At 39.9% G+C, this 12,637-nt stretch overlaps 1 protein-coding gene across 1 annotated transcript in view; it reads left to right on the top strand.

The window, feature by feature from the left end:
• The window catches only part of haus6 (HAUS augmin-like complex, subunit 6), a 59,490-nt gene that overhangs the window by 16,171 nt on the left and 30,682 nt on the right, over nt 1–12,637 (top strand). Inside the window, exons 6-8 of the mRNA XM_072589070.1 lie at nt 917–982; nt 3,699–3,744; nt 4,782–4,955. Coding sequence (XP_072445171.1) covers nt 917–982; nt 3,699–3,744; nt 4,782–4,955 — 286 coding nt within the window. The remainder of the gene's footprint in view (nt 1–916; nt 983–3,698; nt 3,745–4,781; nt 4,956–12,637) is intronic.

The following is a 12,637-nucleotide window of genomic DNA, read 5'->3' as shown; positions in this document are numbered from 1 at the left end:
TGAGGGAGCTCTTGGGAGTAAGAGCTGGTGCTGCTCTCTGCTGATGGTATTAAAACCTTGGCTCAAGCCTGGCTTGTAGGTTCAGGTGCCTTAACCTATCCTTAATCCGAAATACTCAGGACCAGTTAGTTTTCGGAATTCAGCAATTTTCGAATTTCAGAATAAGTGGCAGTTTGGTGAAATTTTTGAGAAATCTTTCAAAACAACAGACTTATTGTGAGAAAAACGGGTCCTGAAACAAAATTGAAGCCTGCCAGTGCTGGGCCACGCCCCCACCCGTCACATCTGAGTGACATGCATTGAGTGGATGTCGACTCAGGTAAACTGTTTGTTTGCAAAAAAACTTAACAAAGATCTTTTTTAGATTTTGGAGCTTTTCGGATTTCAGATAGAGGATTGTCAATCTGTGTCTATGTTATAGTGTAACATTGCCATTGGAAAATAAAGATAATTTAAATTTACTATCTATAAGAGTTTTATATTCCAGTCTACCACAGTGTACAATCTCTGACGAACCAGGAGAGGCTTACAGGTAGAGTCCATCAAGAATTCCCTGAATAGGTACTTTATAACATCAGATGTTTATTGGCAAATTTTGGCTCATGAGAAGCTCCTGCAAGGTTATTGCTAAGTCCAATGACACAATTATGACAGTCATCTTTGGCTTTTTGATATGCATTTGATATGTTTTAACATTGGCTTGTAATCCTTTCATGATTATCTTCGAGAAGTACTGAGTTGGTGTTATTAGGAGGCAGACAGGAAAGAGAAGATAAGTCCATTGTTAAATCAGCCATTTTCAAATGATGGAGTCATTTCAAGCGACCAAGTGGCTTACTCTTTTTCTTATGACATGCACTTGACTAGTCATTTGTTATAAACTCTCTTTGTTAACCATTGTGATTTTTGTCTCCAGGTTAATGGTTAAAGAAAATTCATTTCTGAAGAAACAGAATGCAGAAATGAAGAGTCACCTGGAAAAGTAAGCCACTAGAGCTATTTTAATTTTTAACTCCATTGATGGATCTATACCAGGTCACACAACTAACTTGCAAGGATTGTCGATCCAGAGGTAGTCAGTCTGCATATTTCAAAAGTACATCAGTAGTTCATCTGACCATCTGTCGTAATTTTTATAGATTCTGTGCAGCAAAAGGTTGTGAAACAAAAATGGCCTAAATCTCTTGATCTGAGTCTCAAACCATAGATCAGACAAAAACGTTGCTTACCTAATTTCTCAGGCTTTGTAGGCCTGACCTCCATGTAGAATCCATCCCTACAGATGCAGGCACTGAGCCATGTAGGCATTACCAGAGTAAATCTCTGCAGAAGCCATGCCCCTATTTTGTGACAATGTTTCTCACGTTGCAGTTGGATATTCAGTTTAAAGGTCCCAGTGTTTTTATGCCAGTTGCTAATAGAGTAAATGAATGACCAGGAAAGCTGGCAGATGACTGGGTGAGGAAGGGATGTTACTATCCGTGGCAGGTATGGGGAATGGCACAGATTGCTTGGTAATTATTAAAGCAAGTTGGAACCTTCTGAATCTGACTCCAAACTAGAGCTAAAGACTCTGGCAATTACTCAGTCAGAAGCTTCAATGTTTCGTGCAATTACCACGTAACTGCATCAAAAGTTCAGAAAGATTGATGCTTATTGATTCGGAGTTATATGGCACTTAAGCAGATCCTTCAGTCCAATCAGGCCATACCGAACATCATCTCAAACTAAGCTACTCCCAACTGCCTGCTTCTAGTCCCAATCCCTCCAAACCTTTCCTATTCATATATCTATCCAAATGCCTCTTAAATGTTGTAATTGAATTCACTCCTCAAAGTTAATGCAATATGTGAACCACCCTCTAACAGAAATTTCCTTGTCTTTTTGAAATTTCTTTCCTTTCCTTTCAGTTTATTGAGCAGCCTTGTCCTGAAATTCCCCCATCCTAAGGAAGTGACAACTACCATTGACTCTTAGCAATATCTCTCATTATTTTACCTTCCAGTCTTGGGTTGTCCAAAGGTTGAAAGGTCTGGGCTGTCACCTGCTTTGTTTTTGTTGCCCCCCCCGAATTGCTTGAAATCCAAACCGGGTGAATGAGCTCTCCTCTTTCCTGACTCCTTGACGGGTCACAGAAAGATTTGAATTTTTTTAGCACCAGGCTATGGAGCTTAACTGGAAGTAATTAGGAGCCAATCACAAGGTTTCCCTGTGTTTAAAAGCAGAAATTATTACTTGCAACACAAATGAACTAAAAGATGAATGAACTAAGATGAAACATCCAACATTTTGTCCTTTTGTGCAGGACAAGTAGTGTAGGCTTGCATTCTTGCCTGTGTACATATTCCCAGATGTAAAGCTAAAAACACATTTTAAGATAAAATAATATATGGCATAAAGTCCTTCAGTTGTTTCTGACAAGAGAGTTGGTTATATGGCTTTTTAGGTGCATCCAGCAATAGTCAATGTTGTAGTTAATCTTAAAATGATCTGTTCCTAATGTTTCTTCCCTGATGTTTTTTTCCATGGCAACAAGTCAGTTCCTTAGAAAGAGAGATGAGAATGCAACAGCTCAACTTTCAGCCATGTCCAACTTCTCAATATCCCTTAAAATTCTAGTTTTACTTGGATATCCAAGACGTTGTTTACTAGGTCCATCCATGACATCTGTGCTGTCAGTTTCCAGTACTTTTGTTCCAGAGTGTAATACATTTCAATACTTATAGGCTGTGTGGGGTATCTCGCCTTTTGCACTCTGCTCCTGTCCTGGGAGCAATTAGTTTGTGTTTTCTCCTCCATCTTGAGGTGACTTTACATTGTTGTTTGTCTTTTCTCATTGCAATTTGTAACAGTTGAAAGTGCTTAAAAATCATTTTTTCAGAATTAAAGGCAAAACTTAATGACAAAGCTATAGCCTCATGCAAAATTGCATGGTTATTCTATATAATTCTCAACTGATAGTCTCAGGGATAATCTTGCATTGAGTAAGAAATGTTGTTGGGTAGGTTGAATATTTAAAATCAATTGATATTTTATGGTCTCTGTTTGGAGATTTTTGAGATTTCTCATTATTGATTTCTCCTGGCACTCCAAGATATGACTTTCCTGTTGGGGAAGTAATTCAAATAAGTCTTTTACATGTTAATTGCTGTTGAGTGGCAGGGATGTGGGGTTACAACATATCAGATGCTTGATCTGTCAAAGGATTTTAATCGGTCATAATGCTTAGCATAAAATAAACTGAAATATGACATCTCAAAGTTTTGTGTATAGTGTGCAAAGCTTATATGAAATAATGAAGTGCAAGAGTCGAAACTATTGTGGGGAATGAATGGCGGCATTTTAGAATAGTGTTTGTAATGGGGCTGTTTACAATACTTAGGTTACAAGCATAACAAGTTAGAATCTATTCACGTGTACACTGGAGAAAATAGCTGGCATTTTAAGCCTGGTTGTTTACCATCACCAAAAGGTCATTGCTCAGGTCCCTCGTTGTTTACCACCACCCCCACCAGTTCCACCACTGCCAAAAGGTCACTACTCAGGTCCCTAATAATTTTGTACTGCAATATCTCAAATAATTCACTTGCTGATGTCAGATAGAAATGATGAATAAGAATTTTTCCTGAAGTGACTTAAAATTAAGAAATTCTAAAATTCATTTAGCAAAATTCTTACAGTTTGACTTCTTTTGCTAGGACTACTTATGGCTTTGCAGAAGCACGTAATCAGAAACAAGAGGAGGTTTGTACAAAATCTTTAGCATCGCATCTTTATTTTTTTCACTATCAAGATTATTGACGACTTTTGTTTTACTTTTACGTTTTTTGGTTCTTGGTTTAAATTAGTGTGTGTGGCACCTCGTACTGCAAGGGTAACTAATATTAAGAAGTAATGGTTACAGTTTTTCCTAATGTTTGAATAACTTCCAGTAAATTTACAAGGTTGCTTACAACAAGCTGCCATGATCTTTTTCGATTTTAGAATTGTTGCCAATGTCTTTAAGTCTAAATGGCTAAATGAGGTTTTATCTGCTACACCATGGACCATTGTATACTCCTTTCTTAAAAAAAAAATCAGTGCTATTGTTATTATCTCTTAGTGTGTAAAATCTCTTATGGACTTTAGTTTTCTTGCTAGTCTATCCAGTCAGTTTGTTCTTTGGAATGTACGGAAGTGAAAAAGACGTCTTAAAATTTGCTTATTTCATATTTAAGTTTTTGACTTCAGTCAGGGTCACTAACCCTTCCATTTTGTATTCTGTTGGGTTTTTAAGGCAAGTGTTTGCTTTCATTAATTTTTCAAGTTTGTCTTCGATTTTCATACAACTTCGAAATATCAGCTAAGGAATCTATACCTGTTTGTCTGATACTGCTTTCACTGATTATTCTTTTTCCCAGACTGGTCAAAGGCTTGCGTAGAAAGAAAGTGTTCCTGTTGTGGTTCTGGCTGATGCTATTTGAATTCAGTTTTTTTGAACTGAAGTACCTCTTTCATCATTTAACAAAAAAACTGGATTTTGTTAAAATGGCGCATTTCTCAAAACTGGACATCCCAACATGTTTAACAAGCAATATAGGAAACATAGCAGACCAACTTGCATACAGCGGACTCTCAAATAGTGGTGTGATGAAGATTAAATCTCTCTTGTGATGTTAAATAAGAGGGAACAAAATGGTAGTTGCTCAGTTTAGAAGTTGTACAAGTAAACATTTATTTTATTAATGTGAGTGCTGGTGAGACTTTATTAATTTATTCAAACACAAACCTTTGTTATTCAGGTCCGTGAAATGTGGAATATTGTAACAGACATATTGTCTGAATTAGAAGAAGAAAAGGAAGTAATTGATTCATTATTGGAGGGGCGAGTGGATCTGTACACACTTGATGGGACAGATGTCACATTAAAAGTACCTAGACGACTCCTAATTAAGATTGAAGATGAAGCCGATCAAGTGAGTACATTTTATACCATCTCAAATGATAAGCTTGGTAATTAAGTTTTCCATGGCATTAGGATTCTACATTCTATCCTTATTTTTGTAGAGTGTAGACACTAATGGGTCATTTTTGAGTTGGCAACAGTCTCAACTGTTTATAAACTATTTTTAATAATTTGATTGAAGGATTGGGCTGTATGACAGTTAAATTTATTAATCGCCAAGGATAGGTAGGAAAACAAGTTGTGAAAAGGACATAGGGAGTCTGCAAAGGTATATAGATTTGTCAAGTGAGTGAACAAAAATTTCTTTAAATTATAACATGAGGAATATGTGAACTTGTCTACTTTGACAGGATGAAAGACCAGCAGAATGCAGTCTCTCCATTTAAATAACAACTCCAAGATGCAGAGATCAGTGTCCTGGAGGCCCTCATAAAAGTTAGCATGCGGGTATAACAAGTGATAGGACAATTCTGGATTATTTTAGGTTCTGTTTTTCAGAAATGGAATATAAATTAGGAATCTTTTGCTGACAATAGTACAAATCATTGAGACCACATTTAGAGTATCATGTACAATTTTGTCGGGTTTGTTTAAGAGTGGACGTTATTGCATTAGGATCAGTGCAGTTTCCCTCGACCTACTTCTATTTCCCTCAAATGTATCAACAGTAACTTCATTAATGGCTACTGAAACTCTTCAATACAGAAAGCCTCTAAGTTGCTTTGTTTTATTGTTGTGGATGTAATGGGGTCATTATGCACATTTTAGCATGTGAATTGCCACATTATCTGACTGATTTGCTGACATGATTATGAAGCAGCCCTGCCCATTCCTTAACCTGTCACAAAGACCTGGGGGTTCATTTCATTTACTGGTATAGAAATTCCGGAATGTACAATATCTTGGTTTTCATGATATAATGTTCTAAGTTTTTCTGGGAGATTTTGAAACACAACAGCTTTTACATTATTTGTAACAGAAAACTCCAATGCATGTGATTTCATGCAATTTAAGTGAAGTTTCAGGAATGTTACTACAAAAATAAATGAAGAGTTAGTGAAGATTTGTCTGTGCTACACCATTGAATGCCTTTTCTTGAAACTAATCAGTGCTATGGTTGTAATCTTAGTATGTAAAATCTCTTATGAATTTTTGTTTTCTTGCTAGTCTGTCCAGTCTGTTCATTCTTTGGAATGTGCGGAAGTATTTTTTGCAAGTGCACACTAACTACCTTTTGTTTGAAGAGATTTTACAATCTCATTTTTCCATCCACTCAAAAATTTACAATAGGGTTATCTGGTGGAAGGAGGAATTTTGGCATTTATTGCTAATCATTGAATCATAACTACTTTCCTTTTTAGATCCATAACTTATCACAGGATCACGTATGTGTCTGGGTTATGAGCTGTGCACCCCAGTAGAACTGTGACTTATAGAATTAAATTTTGTTGTTTTTCTTAGCAAATGGAGAGCAAAGAAGTAGCTATGTGCTGATGAATTTGCTTGCTATGATTAGATCATTTGTCGGTTGAGAAAACAGAAACATGGATTCCATAGTTGGTAACAGAAAAGTAGGAAAAAACAGGGTTTTTTTTCTTGTGTGGTACGTTGCAACTAGAAGGGTGTGCATGAATTAACAATTTGTGATGTATGTCAATAGCGGAAATTAAAATACAGTATAGCATATCCAGGTTTTCATATGATCCAAATTAAGTGGTAAATTTAAGTTGTGAGAAGTCTATAAAGGGATATGGACAGATTGTGATTTGCTACTTGGTAGCAAGAAAAATGGATTTGGGGAATAGGCATCACAATCTCACATTTAAAGTCAACCATTTTGAACAAAGACGACAAAAATCTTCATATCGAGCTTCCATAGATCAATATGAGACGGGTACAGTTGAGAACAGAAGTGAGCCAAACAGGGCAGGCAGGGACAAGGTAGGAACTAATAAATTAAACTGCTTTTATTTCAATGCAAGTGGCCTAACTGGGAAGGTAGATTAACTCAATGCATGGTTAGGAACATGGGACTGGGATGTCATAGCAATTACATAAACATGGCTCAAAGATGGGCAGGACTGGCAGCTTAATGTTCCAGGATACAAATGCTACAGGAAGGATAGAAAGGGAGGCAAGAGAGGAAGGGGAGTGGCATTTTTGATAAGGGATAGCATTACAGCTATGCTGAGGGAGGATATTTGGGTGGAACTGTGAAATAAGAAAGGGATGATCACCTTTATTGGGATTGTATTTTAGACCCCCTAATAGTCAGAGGGAAATTGAGAAACAAACTTGTAAGGAGATCTCAGCTATCTGTAAGAATAATAGTGGTTGTGGTAGGGGATTTTAACGTTTCAAACATAGACTGGGGCTGGGTAAAAACAATGACTGCAGATGCTGAAAATCAAATACTGGATTAGTGGTGCTGGAAGAGCACAGCAGTTCAGGCAGCATCCAAGTAGTGGTCTCCTCTACATTGGGGAGACTGGGCGCCTCCTAGCAGAGCGCTTTAGGGAACATCTCCAAGACACCCGCACCAAGCAACCAAATCGCCCCGTGGCCCAACATTTCAACACCCCCTCCCACTCTGCCGAGGACATGGAGGTCCTGGGCCGCCTCCACCGCCGCTCCCTCACCACCAGACGCCTGGAGGAAGAACGCCTCATCTTCCGCCTCGGAACACTTCAACCCTAGGGCATCAATGTGGACTTCAACAGCTTCCTCATTTCCCCTTCCCCCACCTCATCCTAGTTTCAAACTTCCAGCTCAGTTACTGTCTCCTTGACTTGTCCGACCTGCCTATCTTCTTTTCCACCTATCCACTCCACCCTCTCCTCCTTGACCTATCACCTTCATCTCCTACCCCACTCACCCATTGTACTCTATGCTACTCTCTCCCCACCCCCACCCTCCTCTAGCTTATCTCTCCATGCTGCAGGCTCACTGCCTTTATTCCTGATGAAGGGCTTTTGCCCGAAACGTTGATTTCGCTGCTCGTTATAGACTGGGGCTGCCCTAGTGTTAAGGGTTTAGATGGAGAGGAATTTGTTAAGTGCGTACAAGAAAATGTTTTGATTCAGTATTTGGATGTACCTACTAGAGAAGGTGCAAAACTTGACCTACTCTTGGGAAATAAGGCAGGGCAGGTGACTGAGGTGTCAGTGGGGGAGCACTTTGGGGCCAGCGACCATAATTCTATTAGATTTAAAATAGAAATGGAAAAGGATAGACCAGATCTAAAAGTTGAAGTTCTAAATTGGAGAAAGACCAATTTTGACAGTATTAGGCAAGAACTTTAGAAAGCTGTTTGGGGACAGATGTTCGCAGGTCAAGGGATGCCTGGAAAATGGGAAGCCTTCAGAAATGAGATAACAAGAATCCAGAAAAAGTATATTTCTGTTAGGGTGAAAGGAAAGCCTGGTAGGTATAGGGAATGCTGGAATTGAGGGTTTGGTTTTAAAAAAAGGAAGCATGTAAGGTACAGACAGGAAAGATCGAGTGAATCCTTAGAGTATAAAGAAAGTAGGAGTATACTTGAGGGAAATCAAGAGGGCAAAAAGGGGGCAAAGCTTTGGCAAATAGAATTAAGGAGAATCCAAAGAGTTTTTACAAATTGATTAAGGACAAAAGGGTAACTAGCGAGCGAATAGGGCCCCTCAAAGATCAGCAAAGCGGCCTTTGTGTGGAGTTGCAGAAAAGGGGGAGGGGGTTTCTAAATGAGTATTTTGCATCAGTATTTACTGTGGAAAAGGATATGGAAGATATAGACTGTAGGGAAATAGATGGTGACATCTTGCAAAATATCCATATTACAGAGGAGGAAGTGCTGGATGTCTTGAAATGTAAAGATGGATAAATCTCTAGGACCTGATCAGGTGTACCCGAGATCTCCGTGGGAAGCTAGAGAAGTGATAGCTGGGCCTCTTGCTGAGATATTTGTATCATCGATAGTCACAGGTGAGGTGCCAGAAGACTGGAGGTTGGCATACATGCCACTGTTTAAGAAGGGTGGTAAGGACAAACCAGGGAACTATAGGCTAGTGAGCCTGACCTGGGTGGTGGGCAGGTTGTTGGAGGGAATCCTGAGGGACAGGATGTACAAATATTTGGAAAGGCAAGGACTGATTAGCGATAGTCAACATGGCTTTGTGTGGGAAATCATGTCTCTCAAACGTCACTGAGTTTTTTTGAAGAAGTAACATAAAGGATTGGGGGCAGGGCAATTGATGTGATCTATATGGACTTCAGTAAGGTGTTCGACAAGGTTCCCCATGGGAGACTGTTGAGCAAGGTTAGGTGTCTTGGAAGACAGGGAGAACTAGCCATTTGGATACAGAACTGAATCAAAGGTAGGAGACGGGTGGTGGAGGGTTGTTTTTCAGACTGGAGGCCTGTGACCAGTGGTGTGCCACAAGGATCAGTGCTGGGTCCTCAACTTCTTGTGATTTACATAAATGATTTGGATACGAGCATAAGAGGTACAGTTAGTAAGTTTGCAGATGACCCCAAAATTGGAGGTGTAGTGCACAGCGAAGAGGGTTATCTCAAATTACAACAGGGTCTTGACCAGATGGGCCAATGGGCTGAGAAGTGGCAGATGGAGTTTAATTCAGATAAATGAGGTGCTGCATTTTGGGAAAGCAAATTTTAGCAGGACTTGTACACTTAATGGTAAAGTTCTAGGGAGTGTTGCTGAACAAATAGACCTTGGAGTGCAGGGTCATAGCTCCTTGAAAGTGGAGTCGCAGGTAGATAGGATAGTGAAGAAGGCGTTTGGTATGCTTTCCTTTATTGGTCAGAGTATTGAGTACAGGAGTTGAGAGGTCATGTTGCGGCTGTACAGGACATTGTTTAGGTCACTGTTGGAATATTGTGTGCAATTCTGGTCTCCTTCCTCTCGGAAAGACGTTTACAAAGGTTTACAAATATGTTGCCATGGTTGGAGGATTTGAACGGTAGGGAGAGGCTGAACAGGCTGGGGCTGTTTTCCCTGGAGCATCGGAGGCTGAGGGGTGACCTTATAGAGGTTTACAAACTTGAGGGGCATGGATAGGGTAAATAGACAAAGCCTTTTCCCTGGGGTCAGGGAGTCCAGAACTAGAGGGCATAGGTTTAGGGTGAGAGGGGAAAGATATAAAAGAGACCTAAGGGGCAACTTTATCACACACAGGGTGGTACGTGTATGGAATGAGCTGCCAGAGGAAGTGGTGGAGGCTGGTACAATTACACAATTTAAGAGGCATTTGGATGGGTATATGAATAGGAAGGGTTTGGAGGGATATGGGCTGGGTGCTGGCAGGTGGGACTAGATTGGGTTGGGATATCTGGTCGGCATGGACGGGTTAAACTGAAGGGTCTGTTTCCATGCTGTACATCTGCCTCTAAGCTTCCATATCTTGGGAAATTTCTGTATTGGGATTTATAGATGCCTGTGTTTGTCAGGGTGGGGGATGGGGAATGGAAAGAAACTGGTCTAAGTACGGAGCAAATAAAGTATTTGGGAAAAGATTTGTCAGTGATTTTAGTCAATTCCATCCGGGAAAATTTCAAATCAAGAAGGCTCGTTCCTGGGTTTGGATTACAATCAAGACCACAAATGCAACTGAATTGAAACCTCAGAACCGGTTCATAGTCCAGAAAGAACAAATAATGCGATTACAGCTGAGTTTGCTTATTCTTTTCTCTCTCTTTCACCCCATTTGGTGTTCAAATTCTAATTATGTAAAGGCAATAAGATTAAATATTTTTGTTTACAGTTAAGTATTTTACATGCAGTCAGTGAGTTTGCTCCTCCAGTAAGATTTTTTAAAGATTTCACCATCAAACTGTCACTTATTCTGAAATTTGAAGCATTCTGCATTCAGAAAACCAGCTGGTTCTGAATATTTCGGACAAAGGATTGTGCACCTGTATAAAAATGTAGTTAGTATAGGAAATTCCATTCTGTAGGAAACAGACAGACAATTTTGTAATTTGTCATCAACAATCCCACCGGGAATAAAAACAAGAATAGTCTGTTTGTCCTTTTTTAAATAAAAGCCTGCTCCTTTATTCAGCTTTACTGTCAGTCAGTTCTGACTTTTTTGAATTTCAAAGATCTGTCCAACCCAGAACCTGTTGTTTGCTGGAAAAAAGACTTAATAGATTAACAACCCTGTGAGTGTGGGAACAAATTTTCTTCCCCCTTGTCTTGAATGGGAGGCAACATATTTTTAAGATGTGTAACCTAGTTTGACTCCCACAAAGGTAACAATTTTCCTGGTGTCACCTAATTTAGTCCAGTTACAATTTTGTTTCAGTAAGGTCACCTTTCATCCTCCTCAACTCCGATGGATTGAGGCCCAACCAGTTCAAACTTTAAGCCATTCGACTCTCCTTGCCCACTTGATCTCTCACTGTGCAGAAAACTCTGCAGAGAGAAAGGAATAAGACAAGCTTTGAAACTGAAATGGTCATCTGATTTTTCAGGAGTTATGGACGAAGTTAAAAACACAAAATTGAGGCAAGTAATCTCTACAAAGGCAGTAGCAGTATACTTAAGAGGGAAATCAAGAGGGGGAAAAAAGGGGACATGAGATAGTGTTGGCAAATGGAATTAAGGAGAATCCAAAAGGTTTTTACAAATACATTAAGGACAAAAGGGTAACTAGGGTGAGACAGGGCCCCTCAAAGATCAGCAAGGCGGCCTTTGTGTGGAGCCGCAGAAAATAGGGGGAGATACTAAATGAGTATTTTGCATCAGTATATACTGTGGAAAAGGATATCGAAGATATAGACTGTAGGGAAGTAGATGGTGACCTCTTGCAAAATGTCCATATTACAGAGGAGGAAGTGCTTGATGTCTTGAAATGGGTAAAGGTGGATAAATCCCCAGCACCTGATCAAGTGTTCCCGAGAACTCTGTGGGAAGCTAGAGAAGTGATTGTTGGGCCTCTTGCTGAGATATTCGTATCATCGATAGTCACAGGTGAGGTGCCGGAAGACTGGAGGTTGGCAAACGTGGTGCCCCTGTTAAGGAAGGGTGGTAAGGACAAACCAGGGAACTATAGACTAGTGAGCCTGACTTCGGTGGTGGGCAAGATGTTGGAGGGAATCCTGAGGGACAGTATGTACAAGTATTTGGAAAGGCAAGGACTGATTAGCGATAGTCAACATGGCTGTGTGTGGGAAATAATGTCTCTCAAACGTCATTGAGTTTTTTTGAAGAAGTAACAAAGAGGATTGATGGGGGCAGAGCAGTAGATGTGATCTATATGGACTTCATTAAGGTGTTTTTGACAAGGTTCCCCATGGGAGACTGTTGAGCAAGGTTAGATCCCATGGAATACAGGGAGAACTAGCCATTTGGATACAGAACTGGCTCAAAGCTAGAAGACAGGGTGGTGGTGGAGGGTTGTTTTTCAGACTGAAGGCCTGTGACCAGTGGAGTGCCTCAAGGATCGGTGCTAGGTCCTCTACTTTTTGTCATTTACATAAGTGATTTGAATGCGAGCATAAGAGATACAGTTAGTAAGTTTGCAGATGACACCAAAATTGGAGGTGTAGTGCACAGCGAAGAGAGTTATCTCAAATTACAACAGGGTCTTGACCAGATGGGCCAATGGGCTGAGAAATGGCAGATGGAGTTTAATTCAGATAAATGAGGTGCTGCATTTTGGGAAAGCAAATCTTAGCAGAACTTGTACACTT

This window comes from Chiloscyllium punctatum, chromosome 2 (genome assembly GCF_047496795.1).
Source record: "Chiloscyllium punctatum isolate Juve2018m chromosome 2, sChiPun1.3, whole genome shotgun sequence".
Lineage (NCBI taxonomy): Eukaryota > Metazoa > Chordata > Chondrichthyes > Orectolobiformes > Hemiscylliidae > Chiloscyllium > Chiloscyllium punctatum.
This window is presented reverse-complemented; position numbering and strand designations above follow the sequence as displayed.